At 46.4% G+C, this 23515-nt stretch overlaps 2 protein-coding genes across 2 annotated transcripts in view; one reads left to right on the top strand and one right to left on the bottom strand.

The window, feature by feature from the left end:
- samd4a (sterile alpha motif domain containing 4A) overlaps positions 1-6253 on the top strand; it is a 51016-nt gene extending 44763 nt beyond the window's left edge. The window contains exon 13 of the mRNA XM_076734141.1: positions 557-6253. Coding sequence (XP_076590256.1) covers positions 557-585 — 29 coding nt within the window. The 3' untranslated portion in view covers positions 586-6253. The remainder of the gene's footprint in view (positions 1-556) is intronic.
- Positions 6254-8765: 2512 nt separating this feature from the next.
- On the bottom strand, positions 8766-22336 carry gch1 (GTP cyclohydrolase 1). Its single transcript, XM_076734114.1, has 6 exons — positions 21875-22336; positions 16306-16415; positions 12811-12866; positions 11047-11078; positions 10830-10914; positions 8766-10511 (listed from the first exon to the last, which is right to left on the bottom strand). The coding sequence occupies exons 1-6, from the start codon at positions 22251-22253 to the stop codon at positions 10385-10387; spliced, it is 789 nt and encodes a 262-aa protein (XP_076590229.1). The 5' UTR covers positions 22254-22336; the 3' UTR covers positions 8766-10384.
- Between the last annotated feature and the right edge of the window lie 1179 nt (positions 22337-23515).

Genomic DNA, 23515 nt, shown 5'->3' with positions numbered 1-23515 from the left:
TTCATATAGAGCTTCCAATAAAACACACTGCAGCTCAAAGAGGGTTACAGACACAGTGAGCAGCGGCATAAAGGGATGAAGATTAGTAGACAGGAGAATAACATTTGATAATGTCAGAAGTTTTAGAGCTGCGGTTAGTTTCTTAGAAAACAAACAAAAACTTTTAGGAAGTTTGTGAGATCTGCTCCAAAGGCAGCGAAGAGCTTGAGAAAGCTAAATGCTGCCTGTGCAGCTCATGAGGTTGTAGTTAGAAGGCCATCACAGGTCATCTGAAGCATCTGCTCGGCCCACATGGAGCGAGCACATCCAACATGAGTTGGTGTTTGACTGCCAAGAGATCTGAAATCCTTCTCTGCACCAGCATCAGGGTCGCAGGAAGGCCGAGGCCTGTCCCAGCATGTGTGAGCAGCCTGAGGACTCGTGGCTGCCTCCTCACCGTTCACGAGTAGTGTTCTCCTCATCGGGACCTTTGATTCTGCCTCCATGATAACACTAACATTTAGTTTTCACCGAGTGAAGCCTGACACTTTTTCCTCTCTCTGCTCTTCCTCCTCAGACGGTGCCGACCGCACATCAACAATATGAAACGAGGACCTGAGTGAGAGCGGTAGGACAGCGCAGGTTCACGAGGCTCTCTCACGATAAGTCACCTCGAGGTCACCAGCCCTCCTGTCCCCTCTCCCTGTAGCCAATGGTAGAGCTCAACCAAAGGATCGGGCGGGATCCAAGAAACACAAGAGAGCCGGTCATCAAGCGGCCAACACAAGCTATCACATTGGCACCGTCCATCGGGTCGGAAAAACACACTTCCTGCTCCGCCAGCATGCTCACAGTCACCTGCGTCTGGGTGAGGAGAGAGAAAAGCATTGAACACGGCCTGGACAGAGTGTGAACAGCGCCCCCCACTCGGGGAGGCCAGATGCAGTACTGCAGCCCAGTCGGTCCCAGCAGAAGGGACGCTGGCCTGTGGATCAGGGCCCAGCGAGGCTGAGGCCCTTTCCCTCTCCGACACCCTCCGATCCCCGCACATCGACCACAGCTCGTGGCATCTTTCAAATCCATAACAGTACCTCAGACCCAAAAACAAGACGAGACGAGCAGAGCTAGAAGGATGCCGACGGAAGTTTGGGATTTCCTTGACTGTTTTCAGTGAGGACTGAGTGTCCAGTGAGGACGCTTGTGGAGCTCGGGAAGGCCTCTTGCTCAGTATTGGGTGGCAAAAATATCATTTATTTGTATTGTATGTATTTATTGTTTACATAATGATGCTACTTTCAAAGGGTACCGAAACATGTATGAATTTCAGGTATGAATCGTGTAATATTCTGTAAAGCCTTGGCTGTCTACCAGCTTTACGTCCCATGAGTAGCCATCATGCTAGTTTACAACCAACGTGCTTATCCTTTATTTTAGCGGCCGACAGCAAAGACGCGTTGGCCCCAACATTTACCAAGAGAGGAGGAGAGAGCAGAGTGAGGGAGAGGAGGAGGTAGAGCAGGCGAGCGAAGAGGGACGAGAGGACGAAGGCGACGTGGAGAAAGACACCGGAAGTCGTAGGAGAAGGAATCGAGCTGAGGTGATACAGGAGAGGGAAGAGGATGTTTGAAGGAGAGGGACATCAGAGGCGGGACCTTTGATTGGCTGATGATGACAGAGGATGATGATGTCATGTCTAATCATGTGTGAGTGAGTGTCGGAGGAAGTGAACTTGGCAGCGGTCGGTGACGTCGTGTTTATCCACAGCGTGTACTGTAAGAACTCTTTGAATCCAGAGACTCTGTCGGCACAGCGCGTCGAAATGTACCTTTTATACAACGGGAGATCTGCATGACAACGGGTTTAGCTGTTCTAAAGCAGGGTGATGCGCTCAAGCTGCATGTTACAACTAAATGTCTCTGTCGGAGGAAAGGAAGGTTGTGAAACGTGTGAAATGTAGAGCGGCAGAGAAAGCGGGAGGTCGACACTCAGGCGTGCTGCTGACGGGATTGCAACATTGGAGAAATCACGCAGTCAATCCATGAAGGGTCCTTTTCCCAGAGATTGTCTCATTAGTGCTTACCTCCACCTGCTGGCCAAACGCGGTCACGGCAGGACAGACGCTGAAGCTCGTGGGCTCACCGGCGCTCTGCAGATGGTCCGGAAATCATTGTGGGTTGTGACGGCGGAGACGTCGGCGCTGCCGGTGGAGCACGGCCCTCCGTCTGTCCGGTCTGTGCAGGCCTACATGGATTTTATTTTCTTTTTAATTCTGATTCATGGTTATTCTGTGTCTTAATATTTATCCACAGTTTATTGTGTCTGGAGTACAGACTTGATGAGAACAGGTCTTTATGGAAATAAGCTGGTTAGGAAACTCCCCGCTGTCACCTGAGCGCGAGTGCTGCGAGTCCTGACCCTGAACGGCGTCATCGAGGGTTATTGATTACTATTGTTTAGTTTCTTCATTAGTTTGTTGCCATTCTATAGTACTTCATTGTATCCTGCACTTGATATGATAATGTGATACACTAAAATCCAAATGCTCGGGGCTCAGGCAGCAGTTTGGTGCTTCGAGCCGGATCACACGGAGCAGATGGACGGTCGAGCTGCAGTCTCAGCAGACAGACTAAAGACAAGCAGAGGAACCACAACAGGTGGTGGTGTCGAGTCCCGCGGCGGAGGCAGCAAGCGCCCATTGATTTGTGTTTGTCTGATGGTGGATGTCGGAGTTGAAACTACTTCTCATGTCATTTCAGCCTGAGCTGAATCATCCACTCAGCTGACGGACCACACCGGTGTTTGTGCGTGTTTTAGCCCCTTTACTTCCACCTGAACACACCTTACATTAATACTACTTCTAATGTTTCCGCTCCTCGTACTGTATCTTATCATCATCTTATCATCACAGTAAACTGGGAAGCTTGTTTTGATGCAGTGCAGATGTTGAAGCTTCAGGTGGGTTGAACCGGTGTCACCACAGCACAAACCGCTGGGTGCCTGTGAGTTTGGGGAAGCGGTGAGGCGTTCACTGTCCCAGCTGGATCGAAGGGTCTAAAACACGCAGAAACAGGCCTGTCGTCATTGGCTGAATGTGGCTTCAGATCAGGTGGTGGGCAGTTCACACACACAGGTGTTTGCGTCGCGTGTGTGTGTGTTATACTTTGAGTCTGTAAGAGCCAATCAGATGTCACCAAAGCACGAATGTGACGTGAACCCATTTTAACCCTGAACGGAGAAACTGATGTTACACCTTTGACGTGTTTTTTCCTGATGCTCCTCTGAGAGTCGGACTGTTTCAGTGTCACTGCCATATGAATCAGTACTTAAAGTAGAAACAATTATTTATTCTTTTTGTTTTTTCATAATTTTTGCAGAGGTGATACTTTTACTCATTTAGGTGTATTATTATTTAAAGTACCATATGTATTAACATGTTATGGCTGGTGACCATACGTACATCTCAAATATTAACATAGTTATTGTTGACTTGGACTATTTTTCTTCTTTTTTTTGTTGTTGTTGTTGCTGTTGTTGAACTATAATCTTGTTTTGATCTATCAGCGTCACGTTGAGGTTTTTCATGTGAAGCTTCGCTGTCGGAGCGCAGCCGTGAGCCGGAGCCGCTCCATCACAGATGCATCCGATCACGTTCGGTTACAGAGTTCACGTCGGGCGAGCCGCCTGCAGACGGAACAGGAGTGTGTTAATGTCGTCTTTGGCAGGCCAGGAAGTAGACCGGTCCATTCTGATCTGGAGTCTGAACTTGGTGCTGTGGGCGTTGTGGCGCCTAACTCGATGGTCCTGAGAGGGAGAGGTTTATCCTGCAGGTTTCTTTCTATGTTACTTTAAAGGCTGATGTTCTTCTGCATTATGGACAAATCTCACGAAAAGACCAAATTCAGCCACATGTTCGTGTGTCTCAGTACTTCATCTGTGGCTCTGAGCGCTGAGCTGACTGTTTCCACTGAAGACAAAAACCTTGAAAAACTGCTCAGAAATATTTAGTTTCACTCGTTTGAAAAAGGCTCAGTGATTTCATAAATCAGCTGATCACTGTAGTTTTTATCAAACGTTACTCAAACAGGATGAAATCTCTCATCTGTTGGGGACTATTGTCAGCGGCGGATGAATCCACGTCTGGTGCTCTAGTGGGCGTAATTCGCCGTGTTTCCATCAGCTGGTTTGCAGTGAACGAACTCTGGAAAGACTCTCACACTCTGTGTTTGTTCAGATTTCGACGCTCACTGCTGGTTTTGGTCTTTTCGTCGGATTTGTTTACATCAAGAGAAGAAGAAGTTCTCCTTTAAAGGCGTTTCACATCACGTGACCTGCAGTCAGTCATGCAATCAAAGGGATTATTGAAACTGTAGTACTATTGCAGTATTTTTTATTTACTTTCATATCACTTTGCCATGTTTGAGCTATAAAGGTGTTGATACAAAGCTGAGACTGAGATTCTTTCAGTTTGTGCCGCATGTTCGACAAACACTGACTGTTTTTTTTAAGGGGACGTAAAGAGCGAAGATCACGTTTTGTGTTGAGCTTCAGAAGAAGAGCCTCCAGCGTCTGCTCGCCCGGCGTCCCGCAGCGTCTGGCCTGCGACGGGTCCAGTGTCAGTCTGGATCCTTACACGTCTCCTCAAACCAAATGCTTTATTTTTGTGTTTTTTTCTAAATGCATATCAGCTCTGTGGGTGACCAGGAGTGCTTCTAATGCTGTGCACACTGCAGTATTAACAGTTAGGAAACGCCTTGATATTCCAAAAACATGTAATGTACTTTAAGTCAAGACATTTATGCTGTTTTGTATCTTTAATTTTTTTTCATAGGTTCTGCAGTTTAGTCGGTTTATGTCATTATTGGGATGCCAAGACTTTTTTTTTGTTGTAAATTCAGCTGCATCATTCTGTAACAAAGTGTTACCGCTTGACTGTGCTCCTTTATTTCATTTAGTTTTATTTTATCAAAGAGCCGATGTCCTGTATTGACTGCAGGCTTACGTATATATTTGACAAAAGATTATTGTATGTTTAATAATAAAAAAAACACAAAAAAGACAAAAAATGGAAGAAAATGCAGAAAAAAGGAGAAAAGGGGGGAAAAAACGTGTAATTTATATTTTAAAACTGCATGCACGAGGCTGGGAAAGTCATATTTAGAATAACAAATGGCAGTGCCTTTTTTGTACTCGAGACATTCGCCCGAATGGAAAAGTTTCACGTCAACTTTGAAAACTGTAACGTTACAGGATGAAACGCTGCGTCGGGCCGCGTTCACACTGCAGCTTCACGTCCCGTTCGGATTCAGCTGCACAGGAGACAGAAGGAGGCGATCTGTTCGTCTGAGAATCATCGATCTGATCCATAGCTGAGCCGCGGTCACGTGACCAGATCACTGAAGCTGGGTTAAAGTCTCAGAGCTGATCAAACGGTCCTCGTGTGGACCGATCAGCTAACGATTCTTTCATCATGGATTAATACGCAGATGATCAGTCGATCGATTCATATTAATCCTTCGGTGGATTAAAGGTCGGACGTCACAGCTCAGGTGTTTTAAAAATGTCCTCTCGCTTCAGACTGAAACCATCAAACGTTCAGTTAAAGTTCAGTCACTTCTGACTGAAAAACGATTGATTATCTGAGATCAGCTTCACACAGACCCTCTGTGATCTGTGCTTCTAACAGTGGCATTGATTGAGCGTAGCGCCCCCTGTGGTCGGATCAGTGTAACGTAAACTAACGCTTCAGCAGATGATGCAGACTGATGTGATGAAGTCTCTGCTGTAACATTCAGGCTTCCTGTTTCAGAGTCGATCGAGGTTCGCCTGAAGCTCACGTCAGCAAACGGTCCCTCAGCTCGAAGCAGGCGAACACAGTCTGAGCTGGGATGGAAATGTAGGATCAGATTGGGATTGGGATTGGGATTGGGATTGGGATTCGTGTTTTGGACGTCAAAGCAGCTTCTGGTGTGACGGAAACGTGAAGCGAGGCGAGCAGTGTGAACGCGGCCGGTGTGTCTGTACTCTGTAGGTACTTCTTAATGCTGATATGAAGTTATGAATTATTCTGGTCTGTACAAAAAAAATGTGTGTGAATGAGTGTGTGACTGTGAGGATGTGTGTGTGTGTGTGTGTGTGTGTGTGTGTGCGCGCGCGCGTGTGTGTGTGTGTGCGTGTGTGTGTGTGAATACATTCAAGTGTTTTTAATGTGTCTTGCTGTAATTTTGTTGCGTCGTACCAGAATGCTGTGACTTGGCATGCCCCCGTTATACATAAAAAAAAAAAGTTGTAACTCCTCCAGTGTGTCTGTGTGTGTGATTCAGGCCTTGAAAAGGGCCTTGAAAGTCTTTATTTTTCTTCTAGTGTCTTGAATTCTTGATTTCTTGAACACTGCTGCTGCTTTCATACATGACCTTCAGGTTACTGGTCTCAGAGAGTACTCAGTGATTTACTCAAGTACTGCACTCAAGTACAAATTTGTGGTACTTTAGTTTTTTCTACTCTTTGCTTATTGAACTCCTCTTCACTGAGCTCTTCAGGTACTTTACAAATCAGATTTTTGCACACAAAGTTTATGAAATACGATGTTTTTTTAAGTTACCCAGCAGCTTATGTGAACACAGCTGAAGCCAACAGCCGATTAATCAATTAGTCTATTGACAGAATATTAATTGGCAACTATTTTATAAGCTATTTTTCCAACTTCTCAAACGTGAAGATCTTCCTTTGAATGATTTGAGTGTGTTTTGTAATAATGTTGAAGATTTGGACGAACATGAACGTGAAGGTGTCACTTTGGGCTCATTGTGACCACATTTCTCACTATTTTAACGATGTTTCCAAACCGAACGATCAATCAAGAAAATGATTAGCAGATTCATCCAGAGACAAGAGGACAACTGTCACAGGGGACGCTTTACTGCATAATGAGTACTTTTACTTTGATTAAATACGTGTTCCTGATTATACTTACAGATTTAAGTAACACTGTCAATGCAGGACATTTATTGTAAGAAAGTATCAATACAGTGTGGTATTAGTACTTTTACTACAGTAAAGGATCTGAATACTTGCAGTGGGGGAACTGCAGTCATTATCTGTGAGCTCAGAGACGTTTTTAACAGAAAGCCTGAGATCTGAGGGAAGATGTGGCTGTTCAGGAGGCAGAGGCTCGACTCAGACACCAAACTGCATTGTGGGAACTGTAGGATCCAACTAAACGTCGGGATATTTCAGCCTCTGCGTCAGTTTTGATGTTTCTGTTGTGTGAATGTGTCTCAGCTGTGTGGAAGTGTGTGATCAGTGAACAGAGTCAGAGGATTTTTACAACCTTTCCTGCTCTGAGTCGTTCAGAAAAACACAAATTTAAGTTTTTATTTCACAACATCATAATGGTTTTGACCTGATTTTAGTCCAAACATTTTGAGCAGAAACATGAAGTCGATCTATGTGCTAAAATCTGTTTTAGGCTCTTTTTAAACGATAAGAGATGAAGAAGTGAGGAGGAGGGGACGCTCTATTCTCTGCTCATTGATTTGCTGATAGGACCACTGGGGGGCGCCAAAGCGACGGGCTGGCTACAGTGATGAAAAATAACTGTTTTCATTTAGCTGATCACAATCTAACCAAAAAAAAAAAAAACAGCCTCCATCAGTCACTGAGATGTTCTCTGTCTCTGCTGTGTTTTGACTTTTGAGGCGAGGAGACTTTTCTCTTCATTTCAGTGACAGATTTTGACGTTTAAAGCTGCAGTTTGTGACTTTTCCAGGTTCAATCTGCAGCTAAAGGGAGATAACGTGGCGTGTGGCGTTCGTGGACTCACCTCAGGTGACGCCATCAGCCGAACAGGAAACAGGAGTTTTACTGAAGCTCGCTGCAGATTCAAACTGCTTCTTATCGAAGACTCTCGTCTCTGTCGGCTCGATGCTAAAGGAAATGCATGAATGTGATGTTATAAAACTCCAAACTGCTGAGTCATGCCTCCATCAGACATCCAGGTCATGATCGCCTCCATGTTCAGCCTGGGCTCAGGTCCAGATGGACCCTGGAACTGGCCCCTGGACTTTCTTTTATTTTTTTGGTCTGTTTCCACTTCAGTTAATTATTTTCTACATTTTCCAGAAAACCTTTCAGTCAGTTTATTGCATTGAGCTGTGGATGCTGGAACATCGACCTTCAGCCAGCAGGTACACTGGGGACAGTTAAAGGACACGTTCACCGTTTCCAGCATGAACACAGAGGGACCCCAACCTTTTACTTTGGTCCTTTAAAGGTCCAGCGTGGGAGACTGAGGGGATGTTTCTACAGGAGCCCTGAATGGACAAACCAAACTGTGACTCCACAGACGCTCTGTCCTGTGGGAATGGGCGGAGGCGAGGGGTGTTCAGCAGGTTGCAGTCTGCAGTCCCACCACTAGATGCCACTAAATCCTTTGAACGTTGATGCTAATACTTTTGCACTTTTACTGAAGTACACGATCTGAATCCTTCTTCTACCGCCGCTAAAGCAGCTATCGCTAACACTGAAATAAAGTCTTAAAGAAACACGAGGAAACACGAGGAAACACGAGAAAACGTGAGCTTTGTGTTTGTTTGTATCTGGTTTCACTTGTTAATTATCTGCTGGAAGTTTGTATTACAACAAAATTCGCTAACTTAGGTGGTTTATGTGACGTTAGCATGAGGCTAGTAGTGTGAGGAGGCCATCTTGTTTCCTGTCTGCTGACTCTGCACGAACGCAGCGTTCAGTCTCATGTTTTTAATGACGCGAACACACTCGTCGCTGCCACATAGAGATTTATTTTCTTTGATTAAAAAGTATTTGAAGTGAACACAGTACATAAAGTGACAATGATGGCGAAGGGGCCAAAGAACAGGCCGTCCTTCTCAACAAGGCCACAAGAACAACATGAGAGCCGCTGGTGAGCGCTCATCTCCCCCAACACACACAGCATGCACACACACACACACACACACACACACACACACACACACACACACACACACACACACACACACATTCAAGCATGCACACACTCTCACTCTCTCTCTCTCACACACATAGACACACACACGACTCCAGTCACCACGACACACAAGTTAAAACTTCCCAAAATCAGTCTGGGGACATTATGATGCATTGAAATGCAAAAATGCTACACAGGTAAACACAAAGTCACTTAACAACACACACACACACACACACACACACACACACACGTCTCAACACTGTTCATCTGCTGGGATGAAAACTGACACTTACACGCACACACACACTTCATCCTCCTCATGGAAATGGAAATGCTGAGTTTCGATGAGTCAGCAGCTCAGCGTGATGTCACCGTGACGTCGTTCTTTTGGTTTTATCAGAGGTGAGTTGGCACGTACAGGTGAATCCTTCCACAGGACCAGAACAGCGATAAGACGTCAAAACATGACGCGCTGGTGTCTTTAGACCGGAGCGACGATTCAAACGTCCGTCATGCTGAGACTCAGAATGATGATCGCGTGTGAAAGGGGCACGAGCGAGGACGGAGCAGGTTCAACACTTTGTGAACACGTGACTGGATGAAGGAGATTAAGACATGGACTCAGAGACACTTCAGGAAGCTGCTGTCAGACTTTTTTTTGGAATCGGGGTTAAAAAAAGGACTTTCAGTCTCCAAAATGTCAGAAGAAGAGAAACAGCTCTGAAGTCTTCAAACTGCTGCTTTTGTCTGACAAACAGTCCAAAACCAAAAGACATTTAATACAAAACAAAAAATCGATTTCAGAGGCTGAAATCTGAGACTTTTCCTTCATGAAAGACTGAAACACGTCAGCGAACTGCTTCAACATAGACGCTCGTCTCGTCAGCAGCTCGTCTCTGATTGGCTGAACGGGTCCTGAAGGCTGAGAAGGGTCTCTGATGGCCGTGAACGCTGCAGGTGGTGATTTTTTTATGTGCATTTGATGGTTTTTGGTTTAATGAATTTTGAGTTCATCACTGCTGAGTCACGGCTGTGAAATCTTCAGATTTTTGAATAAATTCTTCCACCGTTAAACGTGTTTTGTTATTTTGCCTGTAAATCTTTCATTTTTCTGTTATTTACTGTGACTGAAGCGCCTTTAAACTCTGTTTCTTTCATGGTGGATTCTTCCTGTTTCACTCTCCTTCTGTATTTCAAGGCCAATGACTGATATTTGATCAATAAACACACGAGGTCAAAGTCTGTCAGTCAACAACACGGCAACGCTTCAGCTTATCTGATGATCAAAATGAGTCGGACCGAAAACACAGCAAACGCTCTGTCACTGCCTCTGGTGAGATGAAAACACACACACACACACACGCACATGCACGCACACACACGCACAGGTGGAGGTAACCCCAGGCAACAGGAGGAGGAAGAGGAGGAGCGTCGTCCTCCTCAGCTCCTGATCAGCGTCAGAAACTCGTCGCGGGTTTTTGGGTCTTCCCTGAAAACTCCCAACATGGTGCTGGTGACGGTTTTACTGTTCATCTTCTGAACGCCTCGCATCACCATACACATGTGACTGTGGAGAGGAGGAGGAGGAGAGGGAGGTTAGAGTGAAAGGGAAGGAGGTGGAGAGAAGGAAAAGAAGTGAGAGAATGGAGAAGAAGAGCAATTAAAGCAAGAAGAGCAAAAAAAAAAGGAGAGGGGAGAAGGAATGAGGAGGTGAAGGAATGAGGAGGTGAAGGAATGGAGGAGGTGTAACAGAGAAGAGGATCAACATGAAAGCAAATGAAGAAAACAGGAAATGAAAGGAAATGAAGTGATGCGATGAAAGTAAAGGAGGTGAAGAGAGGGACGCCAGAGGAGGAGAAAGGATTTCTATGTTGTCGGTGCGTACGTTGCCTCGATGACGACGCCGACGCCGGTGGGCTGCAGCGCCTCGGTGATGGCCACAGCGATCTGTTTGGTCAACCTCTCCTGAACTGTGGACGCAGAGACAAACAGGAAGCAGGTCAGGCAGAGCAAACAACAAGGAGGCTGCAGGAGTACAAGGAGAACCCTGAACTCTGAGCCCAACAGGTGGATGAAAGGAGGCGCAGAGGGTTCGGTGGTACCTTGTAGTCGACGGCTGTAGATTTCAACGATCCTGAGGAGGAGGAGGAGAGAGGAAAGGCCTCAGTGATGCAGTTCAGACACTTCACTGCTTTTCTTTCTGCCAACAGATCTGACAAAGGCCCAAAACAACCTTTTTCCTTAAGGGACCCTGTTCTGACTCAAGTTAACCCAAACAGCAAACACAAAAACTGGAGGAGGTTTGTGCAAAATGTGTGTTTTTCTGACGCAGGACGAAAGTTTGGATTTTAAATACTGATCTAAACTGAACAGAAATGCTGAGATATTTCTACAAAAGTTTTATAACAACTCTTAAATGTGGATTAATCCGCCGCTGAAAATAGTCCCCAACAAATCAACGACATCCTCTTCTCTGAGTAACGTTTTCAAAAAACTACAGTGAGCAGCTTCTTATTTCACATCATGTGCTGTGGGAACCAGTGGGCTCGTTTTAATCTGTTCACGTATCTGTTGACAATAAGAGAAAAACAGATGAGCCGCGTTATGGAGACGATAATTCAAATAAAACGAATAAAGGATATAAAGAGGAGAGCTTCCTCAGAGAGGGTGAATGACTTGTGTTTTCCATCTCGTTGAGGAGTTGAAGACAAAGGTAACAAACCTCCCTGAACCTCTTTTTAAATGTCAGCTTATGTCACATCTCGTTCATTCATTCATACATTTAAACCCATCTTATGTATGAACACATTAAACCCAACCCAAGAATAACAAGAAGAAAAGAAAGCGCAGCGTTTGAAGAGACGACCCGGTCTCCACCTTCGACCTGCTGCTCTTCTCTGAGCAAAACCACTTCGGACAAATTTGACCTCGTTCACCTCCGAGAAAATGTCACAGGAGCAAACGAGGAGGACGAAGGGAGGCGGCTCCTCCTGCAGGCTCAGAGAGGAGAGACGCTCCAGGTGAAAGAAGAACAGAGGAGCGGCTTCAGCGCGGTCCAATCAGCGGCGGAGGTGTGAAGGTGCGACAGGAAGAGGAACTACATCACATCAAACGTCCCGTCCTTCGATCGCTGCCGTCACGTGACCGCAGGACTCGATTCTTCTGAATGAAAGTCTGGTCGCAAGCAAAGTAAAGGTCGTCCGGATCTTGCAGAAATGTACGAACAGTGCACAGGAAGTACAGAGGGTCAAAGGTCAAGCAGGAAGTCAGTCTGCACACTGACGGATGATTACAACAGACAGTTTAATAATACAAGCGTTTGTTATCTCTCCCCAGTAAATCTTTACATAATAAAATACAATAACATTATAAAATCTAATATTCTGACTCCAGATCACAGCCAAGGAAATACAAAAATAAGCCTTGAAACCTGAATTTCCCTTCAAACGCTCTTACAGCCTCGAGTATTTCCTGTTTTTTCATTAGCGCCACCCAGTGTGCAGCAGAAGCTACAACAGGCTACGACGTACAGCCACCCGACTGCTTCCATCAGGTCCTAAAAGTGTGAACGGTTTGGCTGCTTCTGATCACAGTGTGTGAGAGAGAGAGAGAGAGTGTGTGTGTGTGTGTGTGTGTGTGTGGAGCAGCACTGGGATAGTAAGGGGTGTTAGTGCGATAAGCCTGAAGGTATTGGGGTCAGTGGGATCAGATTCAATGCTCGTACACACACAAACACGATTTAATAATCAGCTTAAATACACACTAGCTCACCCTCTCTCACACACACACACACACAAACACACACACACACACACACACACACACACACACACACACACACACACAGGTGGAGTATGTTCACCCACCTGGCCAGCTTGCTGAGACCCAGGACCCTCTTGTTGGGGAGGTAACCGATGTGAACCTGCACAAAGAGGAAAGTTTCCGATCACATCCTTCAAACTCGTTAACGTCGCTGTCGCTCTACGAGACTCCGTCCGTCTCCATCCACCTGTTTTTAGCTGTGTTTTCAGTCTGTGTATAATAAAAATAAAAAGTCTTCATGCTTGGCGAAGGTGGAAAAATTGGTTTATTGATGAAAGCAAAATGAAAAGATGAAATCTGTGTGGAGCGAGGAGGAGGAGGCTGCAGCCTTCCTCACATTAATACATGAAACAAACATAAACCCCTGTCAGCTTTTGACAGCGTTCAGAAAGTGTCTTCACTTCGCGTGACGGAGCAGGAGAAAGAGAAAAGGTGGAGGCGAGAGGATTAAAAGGAGAAACATCGTGGAAGAAAGTGCAGCTGAACAGGAGACGAAGGTGAAGACAAAGACCTGCAGAGTGTCTGCTGGAAGACCTCCAGCTGTTCAGGGTCACCAGGACCTCCACACGAGTCCACGCAGAGCTCTGAACAAACACTCCAAAGTGCACAGAAATGACAGACACATCCCTCTGTGGAGCTTTAGTCATGGAGGTCGAACTCACTCCCTCTGATACTGAAGACACTTCGCTGTTTTTCACTATTTTTGATAGAAAAAATATTAAAATAAATCAGCTGCAGGAGACGTCTGCTGTGAAGTTTGTTTCCCTTTAACTTAACCTGAACGCAACCCTGAACCCGGTCAGCTACAGATGGTGAGTTCAAGTGTTTCAGCCTCCACTTTTACTTTAAAGGGCAATTCCACTAAAATACAGCCAGTGTTCATTCTAACGTGCACTTTAAGATTAAAGGACAGCCGAACGCACACATCAGGTTTAATGTGAGCAGGTGGATGAGCAGCAGACGAGAGGAGGAAGAGACGGAGTCGTCAGCGGTGGATGTCTGGAGGCTCTAATTCTCTTACACGCTAACACACACACACACATACACACTCGCTAACACACACACACACACACACACACACACACACACACACACTCGCTAACACACACACGCTAACACACATACACACACTCCACTCAAATGTCAGACACAATTTGTTGACAAGACGAGAGAAAGGGCAGCGGCAACAAGCGTGCAAAGATCTGTTCTGGTCCTCTTTCCTGCAGCTCCGCCCTCCCTCTGCAGCAGACTGACATATCGACATCAAACACGCCGACCGCGGCCGCGTTTCACTTATCTGCTCACAGTGTTTCTCTTTATTGGCACCTGCTGGGAGCGACGGCGGCGGGACGAGGACGAGAGGAACCAAACGGCAGCAGACACAGTTAGCGAAACGTTTAGCCGCTGAACAGCCAGATGTTTCTCTCAGCAGGTGGAGGAGACCAAAACAGAGCGAGAAGACAGTGAATGTTGGAGAAACACGGACGCTAACGCTGCTCTGCGTCTTTACAGGCAGCTGTCTGCTCACTTTGGACGCCATGTTTGTTTATATTCTTATCTACTTCCTGATGATGTGGAAAATGGCGAGCTACGATTGGTCAGGGACTAATGTGTCATCACCCATTCTGAGGCAGTGATCATGTCCACTGACCGACCTCATGTAGTCTGAACCCTGACCCCTCAGTGACCCCTTTCAACAGGAAATACATCACACTGAACCATAACGATGCAGTTTAAGGGACGTTAAAGGACAAATATGAGAGCCACTGCTCACGTGCAGCGGACACCGAAACTGTTGAACAGCCAGCAGCTACCTGCACGCCATCTGAGGAGGAGGAGGAAGAGGAGGAGGAGGAGGAGGAGGAGGAGGAGGAGGAGGAGGAGGAGCAGGCCTCTCTGTGTGGTGACTCACTGAGAGACACAACAGACAGACAGACGGACAGATGAGAGAGGCTGGATAAGAGGCGACGCTGCTGACGATGACGAGGGAGGGGGGAGGTTTAGGGACATAAACAGCCACCTGATGGCCACCGCCACACACACACACACACACACACACACACACACACACACACACACAGGAGGTGTGGTAAGTGTGATTCACCGCTGTCATCAGAGCCCATTTCCACCGGTGGAAAAGGATCAGCTGCCAGCCTCTATTGTCTTAAACGACACGCACCTGCGGGCGAAGATGGAGGGATAAGGGAGGCGCAGGCAGAAGAGTCAGAAAGAGGGAAGAGGCCAATCGCGTTTTAGTGGCGAGTAACGATGTCAAAGCAGCAGGGAGGAGGCCGAACAGACAAAAGAAGCGGCGGATAAACAGATCTCGGCTAATCTGATTGTTTGTGGTGTGCTGTCTCCAGACGAGCGTCAGAGGAAAATGGGTTTTCACGATACACATCTGCTGCCGCGTTCTCATGTTTTTAGGAAACTTCTGGATTACATTACCAACATTTGCAGCTTCCTCTAACAATATGGTCAAAAATAAAAAGTGTTTCCTGTATTGATGATATCAGGAAGCAAAGAACCTCGTGAAAGCGGCTCCACACACACACACACACACACACACACACACACACACACACACACACACACACACACTGTAAAAAGTAAAATCCACGATGAAACATCTTAAATCAGGTAATACATGCTTGTTTTTTGGCACTTTATGTTTGAGCTGTTCACAGATCAATATCTCTCTCAAGTGCGCATGAGCCAGCAGATCTTAGCTTAGCTTAGCTTAGCTTAGCATTAAGACTGAAAGCCGGGGAGAACAACGAGTTAATTAGCAAGCTTCAGCTGGGCTTTGTATCTGCACTCAATGGTCGTTTCTCAATATCAAGTACGCCAAGTTCGGACTTACGAACTTGACAGTTCGGACTTAGCAAGTTCGACCTGGGAGTACAGTCTCTCCAGGACGGGAGGACGCAGGACGGTCATTCTGCAATAGGGACGGCAGCGTACTTGATGACGTCACCATCGCAGCTCGTCTGCCGGTTATCTCCGAAAACTTTGGAGCAAATTTTAAACTACGCGCTATCATGATGAATCGACCACAGATTTTAAGTTTTAACATCCACTTTCTCACATAAAATAATCTTAAAACCACATTCCGTACTACTAAAACAGTAGTATTTCAAAACTTGTAACTTTACAGTTGTGAGTCCTCTCCTCCACGATCGTTGCTACGAAATGCATTCTGGGATACGTGGCTGCACCAAGTCCACACAAGTCACCACCCGATGCATCCTCGATAAAATGGGAGGGGCAAGAACACATCCGGGAATTTGACTGTACTTGGCGAGATGCGGACTTTTTAATTGGAACAGTACTTGGGCTCAGACTGATGACGTTTCTCAAGTACACAAGAATACAAGTACAGAGAAGAACGCATATTGAGAAAGGCCTATTGTGTGGAGTGACGGTGGTGTCAGAGGTCAGGGGTCACTGAAGTCATTAGAGCAGGTGTGTCAAACTCAACAAAGGGCTGGTCTCTCCTGCTATCAGTGTGTGTGTGTGTGTGTGTTCGTGTGTCTCACCCTGCCGAAGATGGGCACCAGGTGATGCTCACACATGGAGAACATGTCGATGTCTTTGACGATCACCATCTCGTCGTGGTCCTCATCGAAGATGGCGTCGTTCAGCACGTCTGCCGAGAAAAACGCAGGAGGGACGAAACAAGAGAGAATCTCTGAAACCGTCGGAACAGTGGAAACAGATTCGTTTTCTCACACATTTCGTCTTCAGAGCGACAGATTGCCCACCAGCCTTCATCTGACCTGCTCAACAGCTCTTTTCAGAGTAAGCAGACCTTTTCTAATCAGAACTTTCTAGTTTTCACTGAGGACTCTGGACGTGTTCAGCACCATAAATCTGCTTTAACTGAACCATCTCTTCTCGTCCCGTCCGTCCGGCTCCGGACGAAACCCTTCCTGGACAGACGGATGGAAACCACCAGGGACGCCCTGTTCGCCTCCATCGTTCAGCCGCCGCTCGCTCTTTATCGTCGACGCCGGTGTTTCTCTCTGGCAAACATGGCGGTCTAATTATAGCTCTGCTTCCATGCGCTCCTTCCTGTTGTTGCTTTATTGCATTTTTCAGTCGCCGGGGGTTCAATAAAGAGCTTTATCTGTTTGTGACGACGCAGACGGCTCTCGCTCTCACCGCCGAGCTTTTTAATTTCCTGACCGGCTATCTGTTCGAGGGAGCGGGGGCGGGGGGGGGGGGGGGGCGGCCGAGGTCACCGAAACAACAGAGGACAGACGGACTCCATTCGGTCTCTGCTGCTTATTGTGTGACTGCGTGTAAACAGATAGTTGAGAAGATCAACACACTCAGACTCTTTTTCACCTTTTCTGTTTGGCTAACGACGCCATGACGCCCTCCACGCACGCCGGGGAGGAACCACGAGCCTTCCTTCAGCTGTGATCTGATTTCTGACCGCAGACGTTGTTCAGGGCTGAGATTTACTGCTTTTCTTCATCTTGTGGGACAGTAAACTGATATCTGATGTCTGTGGGTTTCAGATCGTTGGGTTACTGTTTTTTATTTTTATTTTTGGCTCTGTGGGAACAAACTTTAAATTCTAACTCGTCAGCAAACAGTCGCTTGTTTCCAGCAGATCCAGGCCAACACTGTCGCTCATTTGGAGTCTGTTTGTGTCACCTGATAAAAGTCTCATCTTCACTCTCTCTTAACTGTTCTCGGCCTCTTGCAATCCCCCGATTGAAACATGTTTAGCCGCTAAATGCTCGAATGTGTCCTCTAGCTCGTATCCACCTGCCAGCAGCAGCTTTTAGAGCTTTTCCTCTGAAAATGAAGCTGTGGGAGCGACGAATGTGACTCAGAACAGTGAGGAGGGTCAGACGGCTGAACACGGAGCTGAAAGTCTCTGTGAAGCTGCAGATTCAGGTGAGAGCTCTCACCTTCATCACCTTCATCACCTTCACGCTGTCACAATGACTCCGTTTAACACTCACCCTCCAATCAACAGCTCCATTCGCTCAACCGCCTGCTTGAGGAGGCTGACAGTGAGAAATCTGCACTCTCTAAAAAAACTAAAAAAGTCCTTCGTAATGTTTAAAAGCAGCTGAGTTTCTCCTTCCAGGCAGAAATGAGGGCATGAATGAATGTCCACAGACCGCTCCTGAAACCTGAATGACATCAGCACACACACACACACACACACACACACACACACACACACACACACACACACACACACACACACACACACACACACACACACACACACACACACACACACACACCTCCTGAAGGGAAACAGGGTTAAGTCAACCTTAACTAAATAAAGGCAGCTGGTGACGACTGCTAGTTCTGCCGGTTCAGACGCCCTGGGTATCAGGTAATGACAGTGTTACTCATCATCAGCTCGTCATTCAATAGTGCTGCCTCCTCTGTGTGTGTGTGTGTGTGTGTGTGTGTGTATGAATGAATGAATAACACACACACGCACACTGGCCACATGTTGACACGCTCTGAATGAAGCAGGGAATAGTGAAGTGAAAGATTAAACAAACAAGGTGAGTCATTTATTGTTCAGACAGCTAGATGTGTGTGTGTGTGTGTGTGTGTGTGTGTGTGTGTGCTGCAGCACTACACACACACACACACACACACACACACACACACCCTTCCTATACATAGTCATGACCCTGGGCGTACAGTCATGAGTCACCCCCATACATCCCTTAAATACACACAATCACACAATCACACACACACTTTACGTTTACAACAGTTACAACCAGCTGTTTGCCTCCCAGTTCCACATCCCATAATAGTGTGTGTTCATGTTGCCTTCAGGTCTGCTCAGTCTCAGGAAATTGTGTTTCTGTTTATTTTAAAAGACATTTATTGGCTGAAGACTTTTTCCTGATGTTGTGAGGTCATAAATTTGTGTGTGTGTGTGTGTGTGTGAGAGCATATGACGATCAGCCGTCACTCCTTCCCCTCAGGTAGTGTGTGTGCAGTATAATGTGATTAAACAGTGAAACGTTTTAACTTTGTGAAGCCCTAAACTCTTCGCTCTGCTTTGCCTTCGGTTCCATCTGAGAGCTTGTTGGTCGAGACAGACAGCAGTCAGACATCTGGACGGGTTTTAAACAAACCTCCGTCTTAGATCTGAGTCTGTGGTCAGAACGACGTCATGAAAACAGAGAAACGACGGACGAGTCTGCAGCCGTGAGCGCGGCTCTGCGAGGCTCGCGCGACAGCACGATTCAAGTCAGTTTAAAGCAAAACTGACCGACAACGAGTGGTTCCAGCTTCTCAAATGCAAAAAATCTGCAGCTTTTCCCTGACAGCAAACATTCAGATTTATTAGTTACAGGCTCATATTTTCAATATGTGCAGTGAAAAGCAGCGGCGGTGAGCTTTATGGGATGAACTAAAGGCTGATGTGCAATAATAATCAGAGTGAGGATGAAGGATTCAGAAAACAACATTTTAAAACTGGTATCCAAATGTTAAAGTGCATATTTTCATTCAAGGAAAAATGTCAAATCTACGTGTGTCAATCAATTAATCAGTTAGTCAGAAGAGGTCAAACCTGTCGTGGCTCCAGCTTCTCAAATACAAAGACTCACAGCTTTTCTTTGGTTTTTATGATGATAAATTGAACATATTGTTAAACCCGATGACTTATGTTATGACTGGGTTTTGAACTGTTGGTCAGACATAAAAAACGCTCTCTGAACGCACCGTGGGGCCTCAGCAGAGCCTCTCTGGAGGTGACTCTGGAGCAGCAGGCCATGAGCTCGACCATACGAGTCCTGCAGACGGATCTGCAGCTTCCAGGAGCTGAAGCGCAGGTTTTCTCAGCCGTGAGCTCGTTTTAATGTCGGCGACTCTCACTTTAAAAAGCCTTTCCTGCGTTTGACAGCAACAGGCCGACAGTCAGATCTGCCTCGTCAAATCTCACAAAATCAAACACATGAAAACACAAGAAAGGCACCGGACTCGAGCAGGAAGAGCCGCCGTCACGCTGTCCAATCAGAGAGCTGAGAAAAGCTTGAGCGTTGCACGCGCTGATGAGAGTTACCTGATTCTGAACTGTTCAAACACACAAAGTTTCCAAAAATATGAACTTTGTCCATCAGAATTTGGACAAAATGAAATGACGCAGGACGTTTGTCAAGCTGAACGCACCAGCTTCCATTCTGATCAGGTAACGGAGAGAATGATCCAGATTATTGATAATTATTGATAATCAAAAGCTGAACCAGCTCCGGACAGAAGAACGTCTTAATCTGTAACATCACAGGCTCAGAATTCCTGCGTAATCTCTGCACAACTTTCCTCATCTCAGTTCTGCTGGTCATGTGCTCGACAACAAGAGGATTTTAGGTTCAGGTTGTGATGAAAGCTGAACCCGTGACCTGCACACACACACACACACACACACACACACACACACACAGATCAAACACTCACTGAAAACGTTACAACTCTCCACAAACATCCAGCAGTCACAAACTACACCTTTTTTTTTCTGTTCTCTGCTTTCCAATGAGTCAAAGGGGAGTCTCCTATAACAGCCAATCAGCAGGCAGGCAGGCAGAGCACCGCCGCACACACATGCATGTCATCATCACCTCCACCTCTGTCCATCCTTCGGCCTTCTGAGGGGAGGAAGGTGGGAATCCTCCGCGCTCGCTCGTGTTCTTCTCAGGATCACATTACATGAAGCACCTTCCCGTCTTTTCGGCCGAAGCCTCCACATTTTTCTCCGCATTCCTTCCTTCGGCTCCAGAACACAACAACAACAACCCCCCCACAACAGCCAAACTGCCTCCAGATGGAGTTCCGGAGGAGGCTGAGGCAGAGAGGAGGGGGGCACATCTCCAGCCTCTCCAGCGGGCCGTGGACTGGCAAAGCCGTCCAATGTGGAGCCGAGGCTGCGTGTCAGCCCCCCAGGTGCTTTTACCCCCCAGACATATGGCGGCGGGCGGGAAAAGCTCATCCCTCACCATGACGAACGCTGACTAGATGGCAGAGACGTTTGTCCAATCAGAGAGCTGATTTAGACAAAAGCTCGAGATAAAGTACAAAACTCACAAAACTTCAAATCAAATCAGGTCGAAACTTTTCCAGAAATGTGAAGTTTGTCTGTCCAACAGTCCAAAGACAACTTTAAAGGACAGCCACTGATGATTATCTGATTAATGATCAGATGTGTCATGATGTTAGTTAAAAATGTAAACACGTCCATCAGCTTCCTGATTTTGTTTCTTCCAACAGTCCAAAACTCAAAGATCTTCAGTTTACGATCAAACAAAACAGAGAAAAGCAGCAAATCTTCACGCTGAAGAAGCTGATCAATAATTTAATGATTAATTATCAAATAATGATTAAATGAATGATCAAAGCTCATTTCTGTCCACAAACAATCATTCACAGCTCCACACGAGGCGACTGGACGTCCTTCACCTGAGAGCGGAGCCATGAGCCTGAGGACGCTTTGGGTCTGATTATTAATAATATATTGATATTATGTCAATATTGAGTATTGAAAGTCCTGCATTCAAACGTCATACTCTCTGCTTCACTTCAAATATACATCATGACTTTGTCTATTTATCACTGATCGATTACTGATCGATTCCTGTGGAAGCAACATTTTCATGCTGATCTGATTTTTCATGTTGTTGGAGAATTTAATCAATAAGATCACATATTATTGACTTTGTGAAGGTGTCACTTAGAATATTAAAGAGCCACAGGGGACGTTTTACTGCACTGAGTACTTTTACTTTTAATACCTGAAGTAAATCTTTATTAATATCAGTATCTTTACTCTGAGTGAAGGCCGTGAATCCACCTCTGGAACTACAGCTGTCAGATGAATGTAATGGAGTAAAAAGTTCAACATTTCTCTGTGCAAAGCAGTGAAAGTACCTCAAGCACGGAGTAAAAGTACTTAGTTACATTCCTCCACTTCCCTCTGACCAGTTAAAAAGTCTTCATCTCTACACCTCGTCTTGAGGACAGGTGAGTTTGGGCTCTGCGCCGTCAGAGCTGCCACCTGTTGAACCGCAGGACAAATCCCCGCCGCCTCTGAGCGGCTTTGTGGATTTAAAAACTCACCGATAATTTTCTCCTGGTAGCCCTTGGTGAAGAACTGCATGGCGGTGGCGGCCCTCCAGGGCGTTTTGAGGAGCCCCTGCCGCTGCGGGTCCTCCCCGAGCCCCCTCAGGATGGTGGTGTAGGCTGCGGCCAGGGACGGGAGGCTCATCTCGTTGTCCTCCACGCTCCTGGTGCGCTCCTCCCTCCAGCTCTCCATCACCGAGGCGGCCGGCCGGTGCGAGCTGGACTCCGCGCCCGGGGGCTGCGCGGCGGCGGCGCGCCCGGTGCCGCCTGCTGGCCGCTTCACCATCCCGTCAAAGTGTCCGTTGAGCACGGAGCCGCCGTCCCCGCTGTCCTTCTTCTCATTCGAGCTGTACTGAGTCTGCTTGGAGTGCTCCATCACTTCTTCTTCTTCTTCTTCTTCCTGCAGCTTGTGTCCTCTGCGCTGAACACTTGTTGGATCCGTCTCTGCTCCTCACTGCGCTTTGGTGCTCACTTGTCTTTTTGGCATCCTCGGGCTTTATAACAGCAGGATAATCCAGGGAGAGCTCCTATTGGCTGGCCGGCGCCGGGGGCGGGGCCACCCCCTCACTTTGACTCACACATGGACCCTGAGGATGAGGCGCAGCAGGGAGCCAAACCCTGATGTTCACTCACAGTCCAGTCCGTGATGCGCACTGTGTCAGACCAATGAACAGCTGTGCGCTGAAAAACTGAACCAGCTCAAAAAGACACAACAAAGCCTGTAAATGAAGGCTCCATGTCCTCTGAGAGGCTCAAAGAGACAAAGACCACACAGCAAAATGAAGTCACCTTCATGACTTTTTGGGAAAAGCGGAGATAAATCCGTTAAATATGAAGCTACAGCCAGTTAGCTTAGCTTAGCTTAGCATCATGTCATGCTTGTCATGGCAGCGCCGCAGACTCCACCTGACCGAGAAACAAGCTGCTCGATGACAGCAGAGCGTCCCCCGAAAGACTTCAGGCATGAACTAAACAAAGTAGATTTAACGTGTTCGTTTATGAGTTTTTAAAGTTCTGGACAGAGGCCGGCTAGCTGTTTCCCCCCGTTTCCAGCCTTTATGCTAAGCTAAGCTAAGCTAACTGGCTGCAGCTCCATGTTACTGTACATTCATGGCAGTGAAGTTCTTTCCTTGTTTATCCTTTAAATTCATTTCATGTATTTTGGGATCCGTTGAGAGAAAACTACGCTGAGACAACATCAGCCCACAAGTACACAAAAAATATACATAAAAACTACACAGGTAATGAGATGAAGTACATAAGAAAATTCTACATGTACTCACACAACGCAGCAGCAGTAAATACGCAGTAAAAGTAAATCCACTACGCTCCTTTTTCACCCTCATTGGTACATCTGACACCACGTTAACTCTTTTATTCAGTCTTTACTTTAAAAGTACACATTCAGTGTAACGTTACTCCATTTAAAGAAAAGTCCTACATTAAAGTAATAAATGTACCGAAGTACTGGCAGCAAAAAGTACTTAAGTATCCAAAGTAAACTTAGGAACGATCCTCGTCAGTCTTGTACTTTATACACAGTATTAAAATAATATTAAATATTATCATAAGATCAGTGTGTAAATCTCATCTGATGTAACATCAGAAAAAAGTTTTTTAAAAAAGTGTAATACGTAC

Source organism: Chaetodon auriga, chromosome 1 (genome assembly GCF_051107435.1).
Source record: "Chaetodon auriga isolate fChaAug3 chromosome 1, fChaAug3.hap1, whole genome shotgun sequence".
Lineage (NCBI taxonomy): Eukaryota > Metazoa > Chordata > Actinopteri > Chaetodontiformes > Chaetodontidae > Chaetodon > Chaetodon auriga.
This window is presented reverse-complemented; position numbering and strand designations above follow the sequence as displayed.

Coding starts and splice junctions, on each gene's coding strand:
- gch1 (XM_076734114.1), bottom strand. CDS start 22,253: ATGGAGCACTCCAAGCAGACTCAGTACAGCTCGAATGAGAAGAAGGAC. Junction 12,867..16,305: donor TGGTGCCCATCTTCGGCAGG/GTGAGACACACG, acceptor CTCTTTGTGCAG/GTTCACATCGGTTACCTCCC. Junction 10,915..11,046: donor CTACAGCCGTCGACTACAAG/GTACCACCGAAC, acceptor CTGCGTCCACAG/TTCAGGAGAGGTTGACCAAA.